Source organism: Eutrigla gurnardus (assembly GCF_963514095.1).
Source record: "Eutrigla gurnardus genome assembly, chromosome: 24".
NCBI lineage: Eukaryota > Metazoa > Chordata > Actinopteri > Perciformes > Triglidae > Eutrigla > Eutrigla gurnardus.
Genome location: NC_139935.1, coordinates 13,625,709 through 13,653,699, shown reverse-complemented (window position 1 = coordinate 13,653,699; position 27,991 = coordinate 13,625,709). Strand labels below are relative to the sequence as shown.

The following is a 27,991-nucleotide window of genomic DNA, read 5'->3' as shown; positions in this document are numbered from 1 at the left end:
ATCAGAATGTTCATGCAACGACTGTATCGCCGTATTGGAGGGAATATGCATGGAAAAACACCGGTGCAGCAAGCTAGCTATAATAGTAAAATATCATCAAGCTGCTGGGGAACCATACGCTAATGTTCAACATATATTCTGGTCATGTCCTGTTTTACAAATATTCTGGGAAAAGGTACAGAAAGAAATCAGTCATATTTTAAGATGTGCTGTTCAACTAAATACAGACTATATGCTACTGGGAAGGACCCTAGACACACCCCACGAGGAAAAAGATAAGTACTTGCTCAGAGCGCTGCGTATAACTGCTTGAAAACAAATGACCAGAAACTGGCTTCAGAAATCCCTGCCCACAATATAAAAATGGAGGGACACCATTCAACAGGTACATGAAATGGAGTACATAACATATAAAATGAGGGGTAACCTCAGATTGTATGAAATAAGCTGGGCCAAGTGGTCAACCTACTACAATTAATTTAATTTTAAGGTGGATGTCATAGTTGTGGTTATCCTATTTGCCTGTTGTAATTATTTTCTTTTTTAAAACTTGTATTTACTTATTTATTGCACGTTTGTTTATGTTGCTCTTAGTGTTATGCTGTCCATGTTGTTCTTCCTTTTTTCCTTTCCATGTGTATGCAAATGTACAAACACGTGGTGACTTAAAAAATAAAGTATTAAAAAAAACATGAACAAATCAATTCTAAAATGGACTGGAAGCCAGTGAAATGACCTGAGCACAGCTGTTATATGGTCCTACTTCCTGTTTGTAGTTCTCTACTGAAAGGAGTTTGGTAAGACTTTAGATGGAAATGAGGGACGAGAGATGAAAGGTCACATTTACCCTCCGTTCAACAAGATGGACCCTTAAAACAGGAAGTGATGTCACAGGTCTGACAGACAGACAGACAGACAGACAGACAGGTGTGTCCTGCCAGGTGAAGCTCAGCAGTCTATGGAGGGTCTGAATCTTCCAGAAACCAGCCCACTTCTCTATATTCTAGGACGTCATTGTCCTGGAGAACTTTACAGTTCAGTCCAGTGGAAACCACTGACTGTCACTGGGACAGAGGAAGGAACATACTGGGAACACTGCTGTCATAGATGATGTCATAGATGATGTCACTGAGGGGCTTACCTGAGCAGGTGAGATTCAGGATGAAAGAAGAGGAATCTGATGTTGCACACTCCCTCAGAGTGGATCCAGAATGAACACAGTCAGACCAGATCCTCCACACAGGTCTGACTGAGGACTCCTCTCTCCATCTTACAGAAACAGCAGAGCCACAGTCCAGCTCTCTACAGACAACAGCTGCTTCCTTCAGGGACCAGTCCTTGCCAACCACTGGTCTCCAGTCTCCCTGATGTCTCACCTCCAGTGTTCCAGCACAGCGACTGGCTCCTCCCACCAACCTGACATCATCAGGCTCTGAACAGAAAGAAGAGAGTTGTCAGTCAAAGAGCAAAGTGAGTTTGATGAGAACAGAAATGAACCAGATCAAAGCTGCAGCTCCTCTTCTACCTGAGCAGGTGAGTCCAACAGCTTTGCCAGGTGAGCAGGTGTTTCTATCTGAGCCTGAGCTTCTACAGTCCAGGAGAGCAGACTCATGGCCTCCACACTGGAACTCTTTGGTCCACGTTGGAGCCCCCACGTCTCCATAGAGCGCCCCCTGGAGGACTGAAGGAGCCCCACAGCCAAGCTCCCTACAGACCACCTCTGCATCCTGCTGGTCAAAGTCAGCTTCACACACTGAGGACCACCACTGGTTGGACTGGTTGGACTTCACCTCCAGTCTGCCTGAGCACAGACTAGTCCCATTCAGCAGCCTGACAGAGTCTGGAGAGATGATAGAAGATCAAATAGAGAGAGAGAAAAGACACCAGACACCAGAGAAAAAGATGTCATGAAACTATTCAGTGATTCAAACTGGACTCAAAACAATTCCACCATCAGTTCATCATTTACAGTTTTTCTCAATTGCTTTGCCACAATTCTCAAAAGATAATGAATATTTTCTAAACAACATGTGTAAACCTCCAAACCACTGGCCACTGCTTCACAACAGATTATCATTTCTCATTCTTTTAAATAATTTGCAAATATTTTAGCACATATATGCAAATTAGTACAATTATCTACAATTTGCACAATTAATGATTGAACATATCTTGCTGATCAAAACTGATTATGTTGCTTCTCAGTTGAATAGTTGTTCTCTTCAAAACATGTATGAATTCTTTCATGGTGTGAGTCATCACATGTACAATAGTCCGTTCAACTGTCTAAATGTGTCGGCATATATACCATGAATATCATTATGTATAGAGCAGTGTTTTCCCTAGATCTTTTCATGGCAGTGGTGCTCTGAGTTTGTAACGCTAGCGGGGTCCGGGGTCATTGTGGTAAATGTAAGAAAGATCATTGCTGTCAACATTGCTTTTCTGGAAAATGGCTTGTAATTAAGCTCTATTAATGGAGCTAAAATTATTATTTGCTGGTCCCAGTCGTTATATGCCCCGAATTAGATGTTAATGTTGTTTGTGGATTTAAATGATAATTGTTCACGTCAGGAGTTTGACTGTTTATATTAATTGTTCAGTTTTAAGGCTGCGGAGAAACCCAATGAGAAACACGTGGCATATGTGACGTCACGTCATCGCCCTTTCTCACAGCCATTCAATGCCGCTCAAACGAAGATGCCGGTGTGTTTTGTTCCTGAATGTTCCATTCCAGCAGGTACGGCTGTTCACGCTTTCGGTTCCCGTCCGATGAGATGACGAGGAATCTCTGGCTTAAACTGACAGATATCATTCACGCCAAGAGCAGCGATGAGCTGTAGTTCACAAAGCGGCCTCACACAAAAGCTACCATTATCAAACGGAGTTTTTTTTTTCCCATGAAAAATTATCTTTAAAAACCACAAACAACATGTGAAATTTATGGCACAATTCAAACGCACAATTTCGATCTCGCCATAGGAATACATGCATCAGAAATTTGTTTCTTGGTGGATGCTGGGTGAGGATAGGCCTGTCACAATAACATATTTTGCTGGCCGATTAATTGTCCCAGAAATTATTGAAATAAGCGATAATATTGCTGTTTTGAGACCATTTTCAACTGATATAATGATAATGGCATAATAATGCAAGTACACCCTTTCAAAGATTAAAATGTTTATATCTGAAGAATATTTAACATGAGAACTGGAAAACATTTAAAATATCCAAAATAAATAAACAAAACAAACAAAACCAATAAATAAAATGGACTCTCAATCTATTTTAACAAAAAATGCACTTGAATAAAAACACACAACCAAAACAATAAATAAATTGGATGTTAACTAACATGCACACAATGAAGCTGGCAGCAGCCACACGTTACAGACAGTCTGTGTAACAGGTAACACCCTGTCTACGGACACTGCGCCTCCGTTCCCTGTATAGTTTAACTGTTTGAACGATACTAAACGGCGGCATCTCTTTAGCGATTTAGCAAACTACACAGCCTGTGAGTGCGCACCATTTTGCACTGTCCTGTTTGTACTTTGTTGTCGACTAAAGGCCAGTGTGATGGTGGACTGTTTTTTTCCCCAGCTGGGAAAACTGCATCAGATGGTTATGCTTTAGGCGGAGACGCAGGTTTGTTGTATTGCCGCGTTTAGTTGCTATTGTTTTCGAACAAATTCAACTTCAACTTTCAACTTCACTTTATTTATAGAGCACTTTTTCTACATAGACATGTAACACAAAGTGCCACACATAAAAAGGAAAATAGAAAAAACAATTACAAATAAAGCCCCTCCCTCCCACCCTCCATACTCCACACACGCACACGCACGCACACACACACAAACATACACACACACCTGCACACTCTCACTACTGACAATAGGGAGACATGGCATGACACTGATGATTGAGGAAACGCTATCTTTGGGGCCATCCACACTGGGAGGAGTCGCAGGCTGTGCCACAGGGGGCACCAGTGCGACAATGCGACATACCGGCTCATACAGGTTGAGTGGTTCACCGCGGCCATGCTGTTTGAAACCAAAGTGTTTCGACACGCCAGATGTCGCTTTTGGCTTTGAAACCAGTTCCATCTTTTTAAAACGCCAAATCTCAACTAGCGTGTTTGCTACTTGCGGGGCACCGACGCTGTACGCTACACCAGGGGTCCGCCTCCCCACACAGAGACTGCGCGCTGACAGGTAACTGACACGACACGTGACGAGAGTGACGCACCGGAGAGAAAACTCTTGCCATCCAGTCTCTCTGGTGGAGAGACGCAAGGAAAAAATTTAATTATCACGGCTGGCAAAGTTACCAAGCTCATTAAAAGTTATCATGCGATTAATTGATTTATTGCTTATCGCGACAGGCCTAGATGAGGATCATCGGACTTCAATAACTTCAGAATGACAGCTGAGCCAGCTGACAGCTCGAGATACAGATGTTCCAAGAGTTTACCGCCACAGGAGATAATCCAATCAGGATTAAGAAGCACATCGCAACAACATAGCAACGTAGTACTAGTTTCGCGTGTCGGAGAAACATGATGTTTCTCTTTTTGTCAAAGATTCTAGATTGTAAGTAGCCTGGTGGGTCCAAGGAAGCTTCAGATTGCACTGCCAAGTTTACCTAGCTGCCTGCTAGCAACTTTAAATTCAAGGTAGCGGTCTGAATGTGACTCCAAACCAATTAAGCCAGGATTTTTATTTATTATTATTATTTTTTTTGCCGTGGCGCAGACAAACCAGCAGTGGCGCGCATATAGAGGAAACAGTGTATGGAGTATTTTCTAATGTCCACTTAACTTGTAAATTGTCTGTCAGGAGAAAGTTGAACTTCACTAACCAATGACGAGTTTGTCCCATCTTACATCAACCAATCACACGTCATCTCCAGTCAGCTGACAGGTGCTATTCATGAGTACGGCTGTTACCAAACATATTTATAGAGCTGGACTACAACAGAATAACCACAATGTCTGAACATGGAGGAACCTGCTCAGGTACATCATGAACAGGGCAACTGCCTGCTGGAGGAAGAGGAAGAGGAGGAAGGACCCGAGGTGGTGTCGGGAGGGCAAGACAGTCATTTTACATGAATAAAAATACAGGAACAATTTCCATGGAAACGTGAGTGCAGTGTGTAATACTGTAAAAGAAACTTGTACTGATGAAATCAGCATGTGGATAGTATTCAGTTTAGTGTTCAGTTCACTGGACAAACAGAACATTCTAGTAGAGGAAACATTCAGGGTCAACTAAAGAAATAGGACAAACCTGAAATGTGGATATAAGGAACATTTCCAGGCTCCACTGCCGTCCTGAAAAACATCTAAACATTCTGACCACCATTGTTTCCATGAGGTCAAAGGAACTTTTCATTTGGAGGGCAGAGACTTTTTATATGAGACACTAACTTTGTTTTGAAGCACGACTTCAATGTTTTGAGTGAGTTCTGACCTTTTGCAGGTGAGTTATGGTGTTGTGTTGGAACATGGAAGCTATTTAGACAAATCAGGTTCTGAGAATATTAACAAAGTTTCAAGAGATGAGCCAAAGAAATTGAAATAAACTGTAACACCAGAACATGTTTAGAACACCACAGCCTGCCGTAACACATCATCATCTGCAGATCCTCTAATCTGTTCCTTCTGCTCAGAGACTCCACAAACGTTGCTCTCCACACAGAGAAGTTACAACTTTGGATTCTCTCTTATCTTCCTGAGAATAAAGCTGTGTTTAGAAACAGAGCTGTAAGATGTATAAGCCATCGGGGCTGGACTCTCTCCTCCATGTGGGGGTGGAGATACTGACGAATCCCCGACTGAGCTGCTCAGAGTTGTGGCCACTTTTGGTGCCTGCTATGGTGGCAACCAAAGAACCTGCTGGTGGAAACCAGCGGCTCAGAAAGCTGTGGAGCTGAAGAAGGAGTCCTTTCAGGCTGCTTGGTGGTCGGCCCAGAGGACTCCTGAAGTAGCACACGTGGAGGTTTCTCTCATACAGATATCTTGGTGCATTCAGCAGCTGATTTACTGACACTGAGCTCATCAGTCTGCTGCTGTTATTTTTTTTATAACTTTCTTTATTGGAAGCAATTCCACAGGTAGCAACACATCAGTACAGCGTGACATAGAGGACTTCCATTCCAACATTTTTCCCCATTTTTTACCCCTCCCACAATCCCGACCCACTCAAAGGTGAACAGTTCTATGAGTCCAGTAACATGTAAACAGTACAGAGTACATACAACAAATACATGAATAAGGAAAATGATAAGGTAGGCAAGTAAATGAAATTAAAATGTAAAAAAAAAAGAAAAAAAAAAAAAACTCGACAATAATTCAATAAAATAAATGAAATTAAAATAAATAAATAGGGGGGGGGGGGGGGGGGGGGCTCAGTCGTCACAATCAGGCAGAGTAGTCAAAGATTAAATATGATTTAAGAGAGGTTTCCAAGTCTTTTCAAAATGACCTAAGGAACCATTGAGGGAAAATCTAAGCTTTTCAAGTTTAATGGACAGTAGCACTTCTTTCACCCACCTACTATGAGATGGAGGTTGAGGGTGTTTCCAATTAAGAAGTATGAGTCGCCTAGCCAACAGGGTGGCAAAGGGAACAACGGTACGGAAAACTTTAGAGGCAAGAGGCTGCAGGGGGGAACCAAATAGGCCCAAGAGAGGATCAGGAGATATAGTAGTGTTATATGCTGTGCTAAGAGTATTAAAGATTTCAGACCAAAAAATGGCAAGCTTGGGACAGAACCAAAACATATGGGAATGGTCAGCTGGAGATTGTTTGCACCTATTGCATGAATCAGTTACATTGGGATCAATCCGAGATAGCCTCAAATTGGTGTAATGAGCTTTGTGCACAACTTTACATTGTAGGAGGCCGTGTCTTGCACAGATTGAAGAGGAGTGAACCAACCGTAAAACTTGTTGCCAATACTCATCGGGCAAAGTGGTCCCAAGCTCTTGCTCCCATTACTCTTTGGGACCGGAAGCTGGGGTGTCAATAGCAGAATTAATGAGACCGTAAATATTAGAAATTAGCCGCTTTTGTTTAGGATCAAGAGCCAGTAATGAATCAACCAAAGTTTCAGGGGGGCGACTAGGAAATTTGGGGTTCTGGTTCTGAATAAAATGCCTTGCCTGGAAAAAACGAAAAAGGTGGGATTTAGGCAGGTCAAATTTTGTTGAGAGCTCAGAAAAGGACATAAAGGTCCCTTGGTTGTAAAGGTCCCTGAATTTACACTCAACAAAAATATAAACGCAACACTTTTGTTTTTGCTCCCATTTTTCATGAGATGGACTTAAAGATCTAAAATTCATTCCAGATACACAATATTACCATTTCTCTCAAACATTGTTCACAAATCTGTCTAAATGTGTGATAGTGAGCACTTCTGCTTTGCTGAGATAATCCATCCCACCTCACAGGTGTGCCACATCAAGATGCTGATGTGACATCATGATTAGTGCACAGGTGTACCTTATACTGCCCACAATAAAAGGCCACTCTGAAATGTGCAGTTTTGTCTCACAGCAAAATGCCACAGATGCCACAAGCATTGAGGGAGCGTGCAATTGGCATGCTGACAGCAGGAATGTCAACCAGATCTGTTGCTCGTGCATTGAATGTTCATTTCTCCACCATAAGCCGTCTCCAAAGGCGTTTCAGAGAATATGGCAGTACATCCAACCGGCCTCACAACCGCAGACCACGTGTAACCACACCAGCCCAGGACCTCCACATCCAGCAAGTTCACCTCCAAGATCGTCTGAGACCAGCCACTCAGACAGCTGCTGAAACAATTGGTTTGCATAACCAAACAATTTCTGCACAAACTGTCAGAAACCGTCTCAGGGAAGCTCAACTGCATGCTCGTCGTCCTCATCGGGGTCTTGACCTGACTCCAGCTCGTCGCCGTAACAGACTTGAGTGGGCAAATGCTCACATTCAATGGCGTCTGGCACGTTGGAGAGGTGTTCTCTTCACGGATGAATCTCGGTTTACATTGTTCAGGGCAGATGGCAGACGGCATCGTGTGGGTGAGCGCTTTGCTGATGTCAATGTTGTGGATCGAGTGGCCCATGGTGGTGGTGGGGTTATGGTATGGGCAGGCATCTGTTATGGACGAAGAACACAGGTGCATTTTATTGATGGCATTTTGAATGCACAGAGATACCGTGATGAGATCCTGAGGCCCATTGTTGTGCCATACATCCATGAACATCACCTCATGTTTCAGCAAGATAATGCACGGCCCCATGTTGCAAGGATCTGTACACAATTCTTGGAAGCTGAAAATGTCCCAGTTCTTGCATGGCCAGCATACTCACCGGACATGTCACCCATTGAGCATGTTTGGGATGTGCTTGACCGGCGTATACGACAGCGTGTACCAGTTCACACTAATATCCAGCAACTTCGCACAGCCATTGAAGAGGAGTGGACCAACATTCCACAGGCCACAATTGACAATCTGATAAACTCTATGCGAAGAAGATGTGTTGCACTGCATGAGGCAAATGGTGGTCACACCAGATACTGACTGGTTCTGAGTCCCCAGACCCCCAATAAAGCAAAAAAATGCACATTTCAGGGTGGCCTTTTATTGTGGACAGTCTAAGGCACACCTGTGCACTAATCATGATGTCAGATCAGCATCTTGATGTGGCACACCTGTGAGGTGGGATGGATTATCTCAGCAAAGCAGAAGTGCTCACTATCACACATTTAGACAGATTTGTGAACAATGTTTGAGAGAAATGGTAATATTGTGTATCTGGAATGAATTTTAGATCTTTAAGTCCATCTCATGAAAAATGGGAGCAAAAACAAAAGTGTTGCGTTTATATTTTTGTTGAGTGTAGTTATCCCTTTGTCAAACCAAGTCCTAAAAGCCAAGTCGGTGCAGGAGGGCAGAAATAGGTGATTGTTTACAATGGGGGAGAGGTCTGAGGCTCTATGGAGGCCTAGGCTTTTCCTAAATTGAATCCAGATTCTAAAGGAGTTACTTACTACTGGGTTTAAGGTAAAATTGGAGGCAGTCAAGGGGAGTTGGGAGCAAGCCAGGGAGTGAAGGGAAAGTTTAGAGGATGCTAGTTCCATATCTACCCAAGCAGGGCGCTCTTCATCTGCTGTGTTGTTAATCCAGTATAAAAGTTTATTAACATTACAGGACCAGTAATAGTGTAAGAAATTGGGCAACGCTAAGCCACCTAGAGCCTTTGGGAGCTGCAGGACTGATCTTCTAATGCGTGGGTTTTTATTGCCCCAGAGGAAGGAGCTTATTAATTGATCAAGCGATCTAAAAAATGACTTTTTAATTAGGACAGGGATATGTGAAAATAGATATAAAAATTTGGGTAAAACAACCATTTTAACTAAACTAGCACGACCTACTAAGGATAGAGGGAGACCAGACCATCTGTCAAAGTCTTGTTTACACCTCTCAAAGAGAGGAGCAAAATTTTTGGAGAAAAGTTGATTGATTGAATTAGTAACATGCACCCCCAAATATTTAAATCCATCAGTAGCATATTTGAAAGGGAAAAAATCGGGGGGTATATTTCTGGCCAGATGATTGATGGGGAGAAGTTCACTCTTTTGGAGGTTAAGCTTATAACCTGAATACAACCCAAATCTGTCTAAGATATTTAGAACCACAGGGAGAGAGGCAGCTGGATTAGACATGTACAAAAGGAGGTCATCGGCATACAAAGATAATTTATGGACTGTACCAGCTCTGGTGATGCCCTCAAACCCACCCTCCTGACGTAGCCAGATGGCTAGAGGCTCAATAGCTATGGCAAATAGGAGGGGGGAAAGAGGGCAGCCCTGTCTGGTTCCACGATAAAGTGGAAATGGGGCGGACTGGAGTCCATTTGTGTGGACGGAGGCGACTGGGTTGGCATAAAGCAATTTGATCCAAGATATAAATTCTGGGGGGAAGCCAAATTTCTGCAAAACAAAAAAAAGGAAGCTCCACTCCACCCTGTCGAAGGCCTTTTCTGCATCTAGTGAGATAATCACTTCCGGGATATTCAAGCTGGGAGCACTAATGATATTCAAGAGCCTCCTTGTGTTATGAAATGAGTGCCTTCCAAGCATGAAACCTGTTTGGTCAGTAGATATTATATTTGATAGGACTTGTTGTAGGCGTTGGGCTAGGATTTTTGACAGGATCTTTAGGTCAACATTTAAGAGAGAAATGGGCCTGTAACTACCGCACAAAAGAGGATCTTTATCACACTTAAGCAACAGAGAAATAGAGGCCTCCGACAGGGTGGAAGGTAGGCGACCCCCAGCAAAGGATTCATTATACATTCTCTGGAGGGCTGGAGCAATGGTAGCAGAAAATAGTTTAAAAAACTCAACCGTGAACCCGTCAGGGCCTGGGGTTTTACCATTCTGGAGTGACATAATCGCCTCCTGTACTTCCCTGGCCGAAATTGGATTTCCCAACTCCCTACACAAATCCTCATCCATTTTAGGAAAAACAATCCTATCCAGAGGGTTGTCTCCATCCCAAACATCTGAAGGGCATTGTGAAGAGTAAAGGTTAGAATAGAAAGAACAAAATATCTTATTAATCTTGATAGGATCTGAGGTAACTTCACCTGACGTGGGTTTGATCTTGGGGATCAGTCTGGACAGTGCGGCTGCACGTGCCTGATGCGCTAATAATCTTCCTGCTTTGTCTCCAGTCTCAAAGAAACGTTGTTTAGCGAGGAATAACTGCTTCTGTGTTTTGCTGGTGGACAATAAATCAAATTTAGACTGAAGCTGAAGGCGTTCTTTATAAAGAGCAGGGGTTGGAGTTGTAGCATACAAATTGTCAATTTTAAATATCTCTTTGGTGAGTGTCTCTAACTCCACCCTTTCTGCCTTCTTTAGGGATGAAACATATGAAATAATTTGCCCACGCATAAACACCTTAAAGGTTTCCCACAAAGTACATCTAGAGATCTCTGGAGAATCATTAGTATCAAAGAACAAGGAGATCTGCGTATGAAGGAAGTCTTTAAAGGAAGCTTGAGCTAGCAAAGAAGAGTTAAGTCTCCACTGTCTGGAGGGGGGGACCCGACTAGGAAAGTTAATATCCACAGATACAGGGGCGTGGTCCGAAATAACAATGCTATGGTACTCACATGGGTGGACCTCTGGTAAAAAATAATTATCCAGGAGAAAAAAATCTATCCGCGAATATGAATGATGGACATGTGAAAAAAAAGAAAAAGCTTTGTCTGAATGGGATTTAGCTCTCCACGGGTCAAATAAACCTAAACTGGTCCTATATGTGTCAAGGACTTTAGCTGACTTGGACAACACCTGAGGATTAGAGGAGGATCTGTCTAGGGAGGGGTTTTGAATCAAATTGAAGTCGCCACCAATTATTAAGTAATGGTCATCAACTTTAGGAAGGGAGGAAAAAAAGCTTGTAATAAATTTATCATCATCCCATGTAGGTGCATAAACACAGGCCATTACCACAGGGATTCCACATAGACTACCAGAAATAATTACAAATCGACCATTAGGGTCTTCAATGGAGCTTGACAACTCAAACGGAACGTTTTTATGTATGAGGATTGCTGCGCCCCTCGCCCTTACTGGGAATTTAGAATGAAATAAATGCCCTATCCAAGGTCGCTTAATACGGTTAACCTCTGAGGAGCAGAGGTGAGTTTCCTGTAAAAAGAAAATGTCACCCCTGAGTTAGTCTGCTGCTGTTCTGGTACATTACTGTCATTGATGATGTCATAGATCAGTGGTTCCCAACCTTTTTCTGCAGGGACCCCCCTTTGTAGATAAAAAAAATATTGTCCCCCCCCCATGAAATCCATTATAATCAAATGTTTTCCCCAAATTCCATGTTTTCCATTCTTCTGAAGAAAATAAACTGGGTCATTCCATGTGAAAACAGCCAATATCTGAACTACATAACAGACTTCTGGAAAAAGTCCAAAATGGTGCATTTTGATGAATAACATTCATATTATGCTTCATAGTCAAAGGTTTTATTTAATTAAAAGAAAGAACCAATATGTATCTTTATCTCTTATAAATCCCTTTAGGATCATCAAGTGCCCACATGGTCATTTTGGGGTCCAAATATGGGGTTCCAAAAGAGTCACCTCTGCCCAGGGTTTTTTTTGGACCCCCATAAAACCCCCACCAGTGGTACATTGCCCTTAAAATTCATTTTGGCAAGAGCAAAGGTCCCACATATAACAAATAATGCTGTTTAGAATAAATGTGATCATTCATCATGGTGCTAGGAGCACCCAAAAAGTGAAAAATAATTTTGGCCGTCAAAAAAAAATGGACTTTGGTGACCCACCTCTCACCCAAACAGTAAGGAATGTTGATTCTGCCTTCAGAATTGTGTAGTGCACACCTCCTCAACTGCCGACCCACCATCTGAGATTGTCCAGCCTCTCTGCACCTTCTCCGATGTCACACAGAAAGAGGTGGAGGATGTCATCAGAAGAATGAAGCCGCCCACCTGTTGTTATCAGACCAATACTGAAAAAACCCACCCTGGATCCAGAAGTCCTTTCCAATTACAGGCCCATCTCCAATCTTCCATTTCTGTCAAAGGTCCTGGAAAAAACAGTTGCTGCACAACTTTCAAGATCATCTCAAAGGCAATAACCTTTTTGAGAAGTTTCAGTCTGGATTCCGCCCTGGCCATAGCACAGAAACAGCCTTGGTCAGGGTGACCAATGACCTTCTGATGGAAGCAGATACTGGTTCCACATCTCTATTAATCCTCCTGGACCTAACAGCTGCCTTTGATACAGTTGACCACAATATCCTCCTACACCGCCTGCAGTACACCATTGGACTCTCAGAAAATGCACACAACTGGTTCACCTCATATCTAACCGACAGAACCGAGCATATCGTCCTGGGCAAAGCAAAATCATACACCCACAACATCACCTGCGGTGTCCCTCAGGGCTCGGTGCTGGGCCCCACCCTCTTCACCCTCTATCTGCTTCCCCTGGGCAAAGTCATTAGCAGGCATGGAATATCCTTCCATTGTTATGCTGATGATACACAGCTTTACATAAGGACAACCCCCACTTCTTCTGCTCCCCTGCCATCATCCACACTAACCACCTGCCTGGAGGAGATTGAGGCATGGATGAAGCTCAACTTTCTTCAGCTGAACAGTTCGAAAACAGAAGCCATCCTAGTCGGCACACCACATCAGCTACGCTCATCCACCATCACCAGTATCACCTTCTCCGGCCAAAACATCCCCCTTTCCACATCTGTCACCAACCTGGGTGATAAAATAGATCCTCAACACTCTTTTGACACCCACATCAAACACATCTGTAAGACATCATTCAGGAACATTTCCAAACTCCGTCCATCACTCACCCTGGCAGATGCAGAGAAGCTCGTCCATGCCTTTGTCTCCTCCAGGCTTGATTACTGTAATGCCCTACTCATCGGGATCTCTGGCAAGAGCATTCAAAGACTGCAATACATCCAGTACAGTGCTGCCAGGATCCTGATGAGGGTGCGCAAACACAATCACATCACCCCCATCCTGAAATCTCTTCACTGGCTCCCTGTCCCACTCAGAATCGAGTACAAGGTCTCCCTCCTCACCCACCAGTGCATTCACGGACATGCCACCCTATACCTCAAGGAACTCCTCACCCCCCATACCTCCTCACGCACCCTCCGTTCTGGTACCTCAAACACCCTCCAAGTCCCAAGAACCAAGCTCCGCACCATGGGTGATCTGGCCTTTTCCTCGGCTGCTCCGAGGTTGTGGAACGCCCTCCCTGACCACCTGAGGGCCCCACAGACTTCAGATGTTTTTATAAAAGACCTAAAAACCTACCTGTTCTCCAAGGCTTTTTGTTAAATGTCTTCAATATGTTCTCCTTTTAACTTAACTTATTACTTATCTTTCTTTTTACTTTTATTTTTTATTTTTCTATTCTGCTCTGTAGCACTTTGAGATTGTTGAATGTAAAGTAAATAAAATGTATTACTATTATTATTATAATTTCATTACATACATGTATACATTCCAATAGTACTGATTTGTTTACTATTCAAATTATATTCGGTTCCAGAAGTTCGTTCCAACAGCCCTAAAACATTCTAGTAGTTTGAATTATAATTCCTTGTTATTCAGAGACCATGAACATGTGCATAAATATGCAAATGTGTGAGCAATCATTTATGGACTTTCACCGTGTCTGAAGTCAGCGCGTCTGTCGATCCACTCGCCGCTATTTAAGTTTCACTATCAGTTGTGAATCAGTTAATTTCTCAGTGTTTCTAACGTCAGATTGTGTTTGGAGCTGCTCATCACATGGATTCTTGTGGGTCATTTGATGACAAAACTCAGAAAAAACTTATCATAAACATCTTCAACATGACTATCAATCACTGTGTGTGTGTGTGTGTGTGTGTGTGTGTGTGTCAGCCCCGCCCCTCTGTTAAAGACAGAGAGGAGAGACGCTGGATGAAGCGGTGTCTGTTAATTACACTAAAACACAGGAGAGACTCTCAACGTGTTTTCTCTTTTCTTTTGACAAACGCTTATAATGTTATATATATATATATATATATATATATATATAAATATATATATTAGAGAAAACATAGATTTTTATAAATTCAATGAAATTCCGCATTTTACAGTTGATTACATTTTCATTGTCAAAATATGTGATTCCATCATAGGGCCCAGTTTGAAAATCTCAGTCATAAATGATGTCATAGATTAAATAACTGAGGGGCTTACCTGAGCAGGTGAGATTCAGGATGGAGGAATAGGAGAATGATGTTGCACACTCCCTCAGAGTGGATCCAGAATGAACACAGTCAGACCAGATCCCCCACACAGGTCTTCTTGAGGACTCCTCTCTCAGTCCTACAGAAACAGCAGAGCCACAGTCCAGCTCTCTACAGAAAACAGCTGCTTCCTTCAGGGTCCAGTCATCGTAATCCACTGGTCTCCAGTCTCCCTGATGTCTCACCTCCAGTGTTCCAGCACAGCGACTGGCTCCTCCCACCAACCTGACAGGCTCTGAACAGAAAGAAGAGAGTCGTCAGTCAAAGAGCAAAGTGAGTTTGATGAGAACAGAAATGAACCAGATCAAAGCTGCAGCTCCTCTTCTACCTGAGCAGGTGAGTCCAACAGCTTTGCCAGGTGAGCAGGTGTTTCTATCTGAGCCTGAGCTTCTACAGTCCAGGAGAGCAGACTCATGGCCTCCACACTGGAACTCTTTGGTCCACGTTGGAGCCCCCACGTCTCCATAGAGCGCCCCCTGGAGGACTGAAGGAGCCCCACAGCCAAGCTCCCTACAGACCACCTCTGCATCCTGCTGGTCAAAGTCAGCTTCACACACTGAGGACCACCACTGGTTGGACTGGTTGGACTTCACCTCCAGTCTGCCTGAGCACAGACTAGTCCCATTCAGCAGCCTGACAGAGTCTGGAGAGATGATAGAAGATCAAATAGAGAGAGAGAAAAGACACCAGACACCAGAGAAAAAGATGTCATGAAACTATTCAGTGATTCAAACTGGACTCAAAACAATTCCACCATCAGTTCATCATTTACAGTTTTTCTCAACTGCTTTGCCACAATTCTCTAAAGATAATGAATATTTTCTAAACAACATGTGTAAACCTCCAAACCACTGGCCACTGCTTCACAACAGATTATCATTTCTCATTCTTTTGAATAAATTGCAAATGATTTAGGACATATATGTAAATGAGTACCAATATCTACAATTTGCACAATTATTGATTGAACATATCTTGCTGATCAAAACTGATTATGTTGCTTCTCAGTTGAATAGTTGTTCTCTTCAAAACATGTATGAATTATTTCATGGTGTAAGTCATCACATACACAATAGTCCATAGGGGTGGGGGGAAATCGATCCTTATATGCATTGTGATGCAGACGATTCTGAATCGATGCACAAATGTAAAAAAATAGATTTTTTTTATTCCGTATTGTTTACGGAACACAAAAGGTGGAACTCTGAAATGCAGCGCCCGGACAGTCTGTGGCGTTACACATAACAGAGACACGGCTGAGAGAGAAATCCCAACGGCACCCGCTGCATTTACACCGATAATGTTTCATCATCCATGGCTGAAATAAACACTAGTACTGCTTTGTACATGTTGAGAAGTCCCAGACACACCAGGAAACTAAACGGCGTCCTGTCTGAGTTTCTACCTTTACCCAGAGGGGGATCGGTGAGTCTCATAGAGCTGCATTCACAGCAGCGGCCGCTGTCAAAGAACCACGTTGTGATTTATTTACCATTTAAAGAGATAAAGGGCCCTAGTTTCGTGGCGTAGCGCAGGGCGGCGCAGGGTGGCGGAGCCGGCGCAATGCAAGTTTCGACCCACGCAGCCTTGCGCACCGTCAGTTTGGCAGTTTGGTGGATCGCCTGCGCCAACATGGGTGTGGCGGCGCAGCAGGGGGAGGCGTCACAGATTCAGCTTGGCGTAGCGAAAGTTTCGTGACAAAAAGCCTCGCCGAGACTGCGCTGAAAGCTCGCCAGCTCCAACCTGGTCTACTTTCGGCGCAAGGCGTAAATGAAGTCCATTCATTCAATGCGAATCACAGCTGGCGGAGTGGCAGTTTGGCTGACGGCGCGCAGTGCGCACACGTCACCAAGACCTCACAGGCAGGTTTCCACAGTTCCAGGCACATTTAAATGCAATAAATAATCACAACAAACACTATTTAATGCAACTAATTGAATCAACATGTGAATTTATATCTATATAGATTGTCCCGTCACATCTGGCGTCAGATCAAAGGCGGATGGCACGCGTAATGGAAACTCAGCCTCTGGGACCAAAACATCTCCCTCTCTCTCTCCTGTTTTTTATAATATGGGCATTGTTATTATTATGATACGCGCGCACAGCGCGTGATGCGCGTGGTGGGAGCGGCGGCGGCTGCTTCTGTCATCGGGTTGTCAAGTGAGGGAACTTGCACTGAACCTCCCCTAACGCATTAAAGGAGAGGAGAGGAGCTCATTTGATTGGTGAAGATCTGAATCGGCTGTATTAATCCCAGTCCACGACTCGTCTCCTCCTCGTCTCCCACTCACGCCTTCTTCTCCTCCCTCTTTCCCACTTGCGCCGGTGGGCGAGACGGGAGGTGTGCCTGCCCGAGCCTGCGCGGTGCACGAAACTTGCAAAGTCCAGGCGGACACACCCCGTCGGCGTGGCGCAGGTGCGCTGAGAGCTGACTGCGCCTGGTCTACGAAACTAGGGCCCAAAGAGTATGCCGAAGTAATGACGATTAGTAAAAAGTCTGAAGTCATGGTTTATTAAGTCTGTCCGTTAAGACGATACAAAATAACTTTACAAATACCTGTTTTTGCATTCGGCTCGCTCAGAGCTAAGCTAGGCTAACACCGTAGCTGCTACGTAAACACTGAACATAACGTCGTCTCGGCATAAATATGGCAGAGACCTTGTTGTTGTTCGGTCTCTGTATGAGACGTAAGATACTATCCCACGGGTGTCATGATTTGTGTTTTGTCATGTTCTGTTTCCTTGGTTTTGATTTCCTGTTTTATTTTGTCCTCAGTGTCATTTCCTGTCTCGTACTTCCTGGTCCTTGTTGTTTCCGCTGTCTTGACTCCCCCACCCTCTCGTGTTGATTACCATGCCTGCCCTGATGTGTTTCACCTGTTCCTCATCAGCTCCCTGCCTCCCTGTGTATATAGTCTGTGTGTTTCCCCTGTCTCTTGTTGGTTCATTGTCGATGTTGCTGTCGCTGTCACCCCCTGCATGTTGCACCACGTCAGGTTTATTCGTCTCTGCGTCCTGCCCAGTGTGCGAGTTATACCACGGTGTCCGGGGGAGCCGGGGCTGGGGGCGGGCAATCATTTTTTTTTTTTTTTTTTTTTGGAGGGGGGCAAAGTTTAAATGCTGATCCTGTCATTAATAGCAACAGCATATGCCTATTATAAAGAGCAAATCCGTTGCACGCACACCATAGGTCTATGTACAATATTTACATGAAACACCCCGATCGATCATCATCACATCATACATCACATGGGCTCACAGAGCCAAACACGCGATAAGAGCAGCCAGCGGCACCAACCATGAACCAGTGTGCGAGTTATACCACGGTGTCCGGTGCAGGCAGCGCCCCCACGCTTCAAGCGCCTCGGACGTGCAAGCAGGCAACACTTTTTTCATGAATCACGAATTAAAAATACAATTTTATTTCTCTTATTTTACACCTTTGAGGGAAAACCATGGCCAAAATATAATTAATTTGGCAATCATATCAATATTTTAGAGCTCCCCCCAAATTTCACAAATCATGTTTCCAGGGGAGCTCAGGTGGCCACCAGGGGAGCCATGGCTCCCCCTGCTCCCCCGTAACTCGCACCCTGGTCCTGCCTCCCGTGTCCCTTCATGTTTTGGTTTTGTTCGTAAGTGTTTCGTTGATGACCGTTTTTGCCCTTGTGGTTTTCTTTGTTTGATACTTTGTTTTAGTCTTAGCTTGGTTTTGTATTTAGTTAATAATTTAAATAAATCCTTTTTTCAACTGCATTTGGGTCCTCACCTCCTGTTTCCAAGCCCGAATCGTGACAACGGGAGACCACAGACCGCTACGCTGTGATGTGTTCAAATGCAGCTGCATTGATTAATGCATTGAAATATTTGTATATAGGCTACAGTATTAGGGTTGGGCCATATCATATTGTTCACGATAATACTGCTTGATTTTTTTACATGGTAGAAAAATCATATAGTGACATTCTGATTGGTTGGCGTGAATACTCTTATGCTGCTTACGTACACTCACATGTGTGATGCAGCGCAGCATCATTCAACAAGCATGAGTGAAAGCAAACATGGCTGAAAGCAACACTTCAGAAGAAATGATTCCCAAAAAAGGAGCTACTTCTAGAAACATGCTGTTTTTTCCTCTTAAACTAGAGAAACGGGGCTAAACATCCATGTGAGCCGTTATCTCTGACAACAAAACGAATGCATAAATTTGTAAAAGATGTGACTAGATGTCTCCGTGGCGCATTTCTCCATTTTGTATATCGATCAGTTCTCATCCGCCATCTTGCTAGTGACTTATAGAGTTACATTTATGCATCGGACGCTCGTATTGGCCCCCGTAACGGCTTTTACAGCCAATCAGAAAACCTAATTTACGCTTGGCCGTGAGCTGTTGTGTTTGCCCAAACGGGAGACACGGAGGAGTTCAAAGCAGAGAAAAGGATTATCAAAGAGTAGTTGTAGTACACGATATACATACACACATATTTAGGGCAGGGAGAGGAAAGGACAATTCCTGGCAAAAAAAAAAAAAAAACGCTCATAGACTCTACCCAAAAGAATCTCCATATTTCACAAACAGAAGGAGTTGGAAGCTTCAGATGACTTCTGGAACAATCCAAACAAGTGTGTGCAACTTTCTACATAGAGCTTTCCTTTCATTGTAATGGCTTGCAGTGCTTTATTTCGTAAAATCCGTAAAAATGCAAGGTCTGTTTTGTATTTATTTTTAATTCATGGGCTAAAATCCCCTATTATAGTGTATGGAAGTATTCATTGAGAAATACACACAGTTAGCTGATGTTGTGCTGATTCTGGGGATGTGTATAACTTGATGATACTGTAAGAAATGACAATTGTATAGGGCAAAACGCAAAAGCATGAAAAGACGGAGAGTTCTCTATGTGGGTTTCAGAGAGTTAAGGCTGTTTACAAACTAGACTACTGACTAAACTACAACTTAACTGAGAAATGTATATTTGTTTTAGTATTAAGTGAATATTTCAAGGTGAATTATATGTTCTTGAAATGAATATCAACCTATTTTTCCGTATTTTGTCATATCGTCAAATACATCGTTATCGCCTAAATACCCTGAAATATCCTGATATTCTTTAAGGGCCATATTGCCCACCCCTATACAGTTCACTGTTTGCTCTCAGGGATAAGCTCATCGCCTGTAACAGGAGGATTTTGTGTTATCACTTATAGGAAGTGATATAGGGTCCTAGTTTCGTAGACCAGGCGCAGTCAGCTTTCAGCGCACCTGTGCCGCGCCGACGGGGTGTGTCCGCCTGGACTTTGCAAGTTTCGTGCACCGCGCAGGCTCGCGCAGGCACACCTCCCGTCTCGCCCACCGGCGCAAGTGTGAAAGACGGAGGAGAAGAAGGCGTGAGTGGGAGACGAGGAGGAGACGAGGCGTGGACTGGGATTAATACAGCCGATTCAGATCTTCACCAATCAAATGAGCTCCTCTCCTCTCCTTTAATGCGTTAGGGGAGGTTCAGTGCAAGTTCCGTCACTTGACAAACCGATGACAGAAGCAGCCGCCGCCGCTCCCACCACGCGCATCGTATTATAATAATAGGCGAATTCGACTTGATGTAGCCGCCTGCAGCGCGCTACCTAACGTGATGTATTGTGGGTTGAAAGCGATGCATGATGGCTAGAATTGTGTCCGACTTAGCAGCCGACTGCAAAGACGTCACAGGGTCGCGACCATATCACGTGACCCAAAACATCGCGAGAACAAGTTTTTAAGAGGCGCTTCTTGCGGCGCTTGGCAGCGCGGTGAACGGTGGCTGCAACTGGCTTGTCCACACCTCCGCTACAGCGGAATGGTTCTCATTGGTTAAAAGTTCAATGACGTGTGTTCAGGTCCGCACTCGGCGGCCACCTTGTGGTGAAATGATACTTTTTATTTTGGTCGCATTGATCTCATGGCTTGATCTAAAGTTCCGTGCATTGTGTTGTGAGTCGGCCTATTATATGTGAGGTCTGGTTAATACAAACATAGAATGATAATACAAATATACTGGAAAAAAGAATGCCTTCCACATGTTGCCTTGCGTGCGTGTGTGTGTATGTAATATATATATATTTATTTATTTATATTTATATATTTATATATTACACACACACACACACACAACACATCCTCTTTGGTTTGCTGCTGTGTTCTATCGCTTGAGCACCATAGTCACGTTGACTTTGTTGTCCGACTTGACGGCGTTTGGCTGCCGTCTCTTTTAGAGCCCGCCCCCTCAGACACCTGCAGCTCTCGTCGGCGTGATAAGTCAAGTCAAGTCAAGCCAAGACCATCCCGAACGAGCCTATTAACAATGCCGATATTATAAAAAACAGGAGAGAGAGAAGGAGATGTTTGGTCCGAGAGGCTGAGTTTCCGTTACGCGTGCCATCCGCCTTTGATCTGACATCAGATGTGACGGGACAATCTATATAGATATAAATTCATGTGTTTGTTGTGATTATTTATTGCATTTAAATGTGCCTGGAACTGTGGAAACCTGCCTGTGAGGTCTCGGTGACGTGTGCGCACTGCGCGCCGTCAGCCAAACTTGCACTGCGCCAGCTGTGATTCGCATTGAATGAATGAAGTTTATTCACGCCTTGCGCCGAAAGTAGACCAGGTCGGAGCTGGCGAGCTTTCAGCGCAGTCTCGGCGAGGCTTTTTGTCACGGAACTTCCGCTACGCCAAGCTGAATCTGTGACGCCTCCCCCTGCTGCGCCGCCACACCCATCTTGGCGCAGGCGATCCACCAAACTGACCGTGCGCAAGGCTGCGTGGGTCGAAACTTGCATTGCGCCGGCTCCGCCACGAAACTAGGGCCCATAGTGTTGTGTTGGAACATGGAAGCTATTTAGACAAATCAGGTTCTGAGAATATTAACAAAGTTTCAAGAGATGAGCCAAAGAAATTGAAATAAACTGTAACACCAGAACATGTTTAGAACACCACAGCCTGCAGCAGTGTTACATCACATTTACATGAATACACTCTAACAACTGTTATCCAGTGTTCAACACTTTCAATATGTTTTCAAGCAGAAACACATCATCATCTGCAGATCCTCTATTCTGTTCCTTCTGCTCAGAGACTCCACAAACGTTGCTCTCCACACAGAGAAGTTACAACTTTGGATTCTCTCTTATCTTCCCGAGAATAAAGCTGTGTTTAGAAACAGAGCTGTAAGATGTAAAAACCATCGGGGCTGGACTCTCTCCTTCTAAGGAGGTGTTCAGGGTGAAGGACTCCACGTGGGGGTGGAGATACTGACGAGCCCCCGACTGAGCTGCTCAGAGTTGTGGCCACTTTTGGTGCCTGCTATGGTGGCAACCAAAGAACCTGCTGGTGGAAACCAGCGGCTCAGAAAGCTGTGGAGCTGAAGAAGGAGTCCTTTCAGGCTGCTTGGTGGTCGGCCCAGAGGACTCCTGAAGCAGCACACGTGGAGGTTTCTCTCATACAGATATCTTGGTGCATTCAGCAGCTGATTTACTGACACTGAGCTCATCAGTCTGCTGCTGTTCTGGTACATTACTGTCATTGATGATGTCATAGATCAGTTTAAATTGAATTTTCTCCCCAAATTCCATGAAAGAATTAAAGACATTTTTTTCCATCAAATTGTCTATCATCATGTGGTTGATGAATCAAAACTCAATAAATCAATTTGAATTTTCCTCTATAATACTATTCAGATTTGAATATGAACTTGAAATCATATTTCATTATTTAATTCTCAAATTCAGCCTATTAATTAATTAATATTAACTGCACTACACAGGCTTATATGTTGCCAATGCCATTATCGGCAATGTGGTTGTTTTACTTCCTGTCCACTAGAGGGCGTTCCAAAAACATTAAATATGTTGAATTACCAACAGCTGACAGCTTCCTAGATAAGTAATAATGAAGAACGTAAAACAACCACATTGCCGTTCTCCTGGGGACGCTGTTTCCCTGTTGTCATGGCTACGCCCTCCTCGTCTCACCGTCAGCTCTACTATCACGTTCTCACGTACATCGTGTTGTTGGTCTCGTTCCTGATGAATCAGCTGATGGAGACGCGGATCGATCTAGCTAGCAGTAAGCAGCATGAATGCATCTTTGTCATGACGTCATCGCTTCTAGAGCTCCGTCCATATCTTTGTTTCATTTCACGGAGTGCTGCCGCGCCGTTATTTCTGCGTGCGCTGCTGTCGCTTAACCTGACTCTCGCCAGATGAACTTCGTTCCGCCTAGCTCCACTCACATCCATCTGGGATCACTCCATTGGGAGTGATTTCCGCACCAGATTTCATGGACGGGCCAATCAGGACGCAGGGCGGGAGGTTCATAGATGTGACGTGGCGGAGAAGCGACTGTGAGACTGTTTTGATTCGTCGCTCTCTTTAGCATGATTAGCGTCACGGATTGGCTTCGATGTGAGTGGTTGAAGTAGCACGTCAATAAAGATGACGGACAAGTGTCTTATCCTATCATATGCAAGGATTTTTCATACGCAAACACCTCTCCAATGGAGCAATCCCAGATGGATGAGTGGAGCTATGCGGAACGAAATTAATCTGGCGAGAGTCAGGTTAGCTGTCGCTGTTTCTGTGGTGAGATTGTGATTTATAATTGCTTGTTATTCAGAGACCATGAACATGTGCATAAATATGCAAATGTGTGTGCAATCATTTATGGACTTTCACCGTGTCTGAAGTCAGCGCGTCTGTCGATCCACTCGCCGCTATTTAAGTTTCACTATCAGTTGTGAATCAGTTCATTTCTCAGTGTTTCTAACGTGAGATTGTGTTTGGAGCTGCTCATCACATGGATTCTTGTGGGTCATTTGATGACAAAACTCAGAAAATACTTATAATAAACATCTTCGACATGACTATCAATCACTGTGTGTGTGTGTGTGTGTGTCAGCCCCGCCCCTCTGTGAAACAGACAGAGAGGAGAGACCCTGTCTGTTGATTACACTAAAACACAGGAGAGACTCTCAATGTGTTTTTTCTATTTTCTTTCGACAAACGTTATAATGTTATATATATATATATATTATAAATTCAATGTAATTCTGCATTTTACAGTTGATTACATTTTCATTGTCAAAATATGTGATTCCATCATAGGGCCCTACTCGGCACGCCCCAGTTTGAAAACCTCAGTCATAGATGATGTCATAGATGATGTCACTGAGGGGCTTACCTGAGCAGGTGAGATTCTGGATGGAGGAAGAGAAATCTGATCCTGCACACTCCCTCAGAGTGGATCCAGAATGAAGACAGTCAGACCTGATCCTCCACACAGGACTTCTTGAGGACTCCTCTCTCTCTACTACAGAAACAGCAGAGCCACAGTCCAGCTCTCTACAGACAACAGCTGCTTCCTTCAGGGTCCAGTCATCGCCATCCACTGGTCTCCAGTCTCCCTGTCTCACCTCCAGTGTTCCAGCACAGCGACTGGCTCCTCCCACCAACCTGACAGGCTCTGAACAGAAAGAAGAGAGTCGTCAGTCAAAGAGCAAAGTGAGTTTGATGAGAACAGAAATGAACCAGATCAAAGCTGCAGCTCCTCTTCTACCTGAGCAGGTGAGTCCAACAGCTTTGCCAGGTGAGCAGGTGTTTCTATCTGAGCCTGAGCTTCTACAGTCCAGGAGAGCAGACTCATGGCCTCCACACTGGAACTCTTTGGTCCACGTTGGAGCCCCCACGTCTCCATAGAGCGCCCCCTGGAGGACTGAAGGAGCCCCACAGCCAAGCTCCCTACAGACCACCTCTGCATCCTGCTGGTCAAAGTCAGCTTCACACACTGAGGACCACCACTGGTTGGACTGGTTGGACTTCACCTCCAGTCTGCCTGAGCACAGACTAGTCCCATTCAGCAGCCTGACAGAGTCTGGAGAGATGATAGAAGATCAAATAGAGAGAGAGAAAAGACACCAGACACCAGAGAAAAAGATGTCATGAAACTATTCAGTGATTCAAACTGGACTCAAAACAATTCCACCATCAGTTCATCATGAACACCAGAACACATGGTTACAACACCACAGCCTGCAGCCATGTTCCATCACATTCCCGTGTACTCGTGGCTTAAGGGTGAAGCTGATGTGGTCTCTGTCCCACTGTGACACCGAGGTCCACAAGAAGACAACACAACACTTCACTAACTGTGGATGCTCCACGTAATAAGGCAGGGAGACACCAACTGTGCCACGTTAACACCATATCAGCCGTGTGACAAAGAAATGTGTTGCACTCTCTTCACACAGCACTGCTGTTGCAGAATAGTGGGGACGTCCATGTTCTCCCTCATGGTCCTCATGCAGCCGCTAACCTGTGATGATCACATTAGAGCTGCACAGTTTGATGTGTGCACGAGGGCGGAAGTTTGCATCGGGACGATAAGGACAAGTCACAACCAAAGTTTGGGAAGACAGAATTGTTCCAACCAATATTTTGATATATTTTAATATAACAGAATGTTCTTTTACATAATGTATTGTTGTATTGTAATGTATTGTACAACCGTCCCTCCGGATCTGGCGGACATTCTTTTATCAATGAGAGTTCGGCCGATGGAGAGTCTTCACTGGAGGAGCCCACAGAAAAGGAGAAGATGAATGTAGAGGATGAGAAGACGGCTGTAAACAAAGCTAAGGATGACAAAGATAGTGATGAGGATTGTTTGTAAAGAATTAAATCATGTGTCTTCTATGAGTTAGGACAGCAAAAGCTCTCAAGGACCTAGAGTTGTTATGATGTGATGTTTTAAATCACTGTGAGTTTACATCATTGATGTCTCGCTCTTAAAGTCTTTGTGTACTAAATGCTCAGGGGTTAGGAGGAAGCCCCTGACCCAGGCAGGCAATGAGCCCCTGAGCCACGGGCTGGCGGAAACCAGCTCCCTGGCCCTCGCCAGGGCCGACTGCCTCTCCTCCTCTCCCTCAGCATGCCGGTGCTCGGCCTGGAGACACTGGAGTCGGTAGGTAGCCTCCCGGAGCTCGTGTGTCGAGCCACATAAAAAAAAGGCTGCCGAGTCCATCATTAGCCTCTGCTGGGTCCTTAAAGTGGTCGGATCATTCTGTCAGGTTTATGGGCTAGGAAACAGGCGTGGACTCGAAAAACAGGTGGTGAGGACCCAAGTGCAGTTAAAACAGAGGTTTTATTTAAATAATAAACTAAATACAAAATAAAACCTAAGACAAAAAACAAAGTATCAAATGAAGGAGACCACACGGGCAAAAACACCAGGCAAAGAAACACTTACGAAACGGAACCAAACACGAAGGGACACGGAAGGCAGGACGCAGGGACAAAGACAAATCCAGGGACGAGACGTGGTGCATGACAGCGACAAGAGACAACGACATCGACAGCAACAATGATCCGACAAGAGACAGGGGAAACACACAGACTATATACACAGGGAGGCAGGGAGCTGACGAGGTACAGGTGAAACACATCAGGACAGGCATGGTAATCAACACGAGAGGGAGGGGGAGTCAAGACAGTGGAAACAACAAGGACCAGGAAGTACGAGACAGGGAACCACACTGAGGACAAAATAAAACAGGAAATCAAAACCAAGGAAACAGAACATGACAAAACACAGACATGACACCCTGCAGGATTTCCCCCCAGAAAACTTGCTCAGCCTGGTGGTAGGGCCACTAGAGAAGCCCACCGGCCGCCCACCATGTTTTTGTAAAGATAAATTGTTAAAAGTTGACAGGAATTTTGAAATTATGACTATAATGTGTTATTGTAAGCCATTTATTAACAATACTTAAATGCAGTCTTACAAAAAGGCGCAATCTTGAAATATGGTTTTAACAAAAAAAAAAAAAAATACAATTAAAATAAATAATATCAATTGTTTTCACTAAAGTTCAATCCTGGTGAATCTTAAAATAAGCCATTGCTGGTCAAATTTAGAAGTAAAATAAACTAACATAAATGTGCAAAAGTGCAAACGTGAGGACTCTGGTTAAGGATCCTTGCGTTGCCCGCTTGCAGTGGTTGCGACACACCCGGCAAAACATACCTAAGAACGACACAAAAAAAGCCACAGCTATAAAACAAAACATATCTAGTGTTGAATTTAATAGCAAAATTTGCTCAACTAACATAAAATTAGCGAGCATAATATTGTTAATATTTTAATAAAGTACTAAACATGCTTATCATACTCGGTCTTGTAGAGCCATCCGCTAAATTTAGGGTCCGCTTAAATCGAAAGTTACCACTGTAACTACGGTTCTATGAATCCTGGATGACCGCCAGAGGCAGTGCTTAACACTGGATATCTTCTGTCTCGCGCAGGTCAAGTATTCATATCAACAAAGTCACCTGTGACCTCGGATGACCCCCGGCTCAGGTATAAGTTCCGGTGTCATCCGCAAGATCGCTTCCTACAGAATCTTCTTGCAGCTCACGAGATTCTGAGTGACCTGGATTTCTGGTGGTCATCCAGGATTCATAGAACTGAGTTACAGTCGTAACTTTCGTTCTATTTCATCCTAACTGACCGCCAGAGGCAGTGCTTAACACTGGATGACTCATACCAACAGAGTCACGAGGAATCCAGAATACCCACCTATATAGGTGAGGTGGAGGGAGTCCAGCGGAGAACCACGAAATAGCAGCCACATACACCCTCAGTGTAGAAGGCGACTGATCACTGTCTAGAAGCGATTGCAGAAACTTAAGGATGGTAGACACGGAGCAGTGCACTGAACACCAGTTGGAAAATAGTTTCCACCTGTTCTGATACTGCAGGCGGGTAGAAGGTGCTCTAGCACTCAGAATAGTTCTCCTGACGGGTTCTATACAATCGCTCAGCAGCGGGTTGGGCCCTGCAGCGGCCAAACCCACAACCGAAGGCGGCAAGGGTTGGGCTGCCAAATCCAACCCCCCAGCTGCGACAAGAGGTCTGACCTCTCTGGAAGGCGCCAGGGTGTCCCGCAGCAGAGTTTGTGCAGCAGGGGAAACCAGGTCCTGGCAGGCCAGAAGGGGGCCACCAGGAGCAGGCTGTGCCCCTGGTGAAGCACCCTGAGAAGCGTTTGGAGGATCAGGGGAAGTGGCGGGAAGGCATAGAGAAGGCTGTCTGGCCAT

General features: G+C 44.4%; 1 protein-coding gene across 1 annotated transcript; it reads right to left on the bottom strand.

Moving 5' to 3' along the window:
- Nucleotides 1-235: 235 nt before the first annotated feature.
- On the bottom strand, nt 236-27,991 carry LOC311010083 (CD5 antigen-like; the record flags this gene model as incomplete). Its single annotated transcript, XM_084004564.1, has 5 exons — nt 236-250; nt 1,347-1,432; nt 1,526-1,840; nt 14,811-15,033; nt 27,815-27,991. The coding sequence occupies 5 exons, from the start codon at nt 27,989-27,991 to the stop codon at nt 236-238; spliced, it is 816 nt and encodes a 271-aa protein (XP_083860690.1).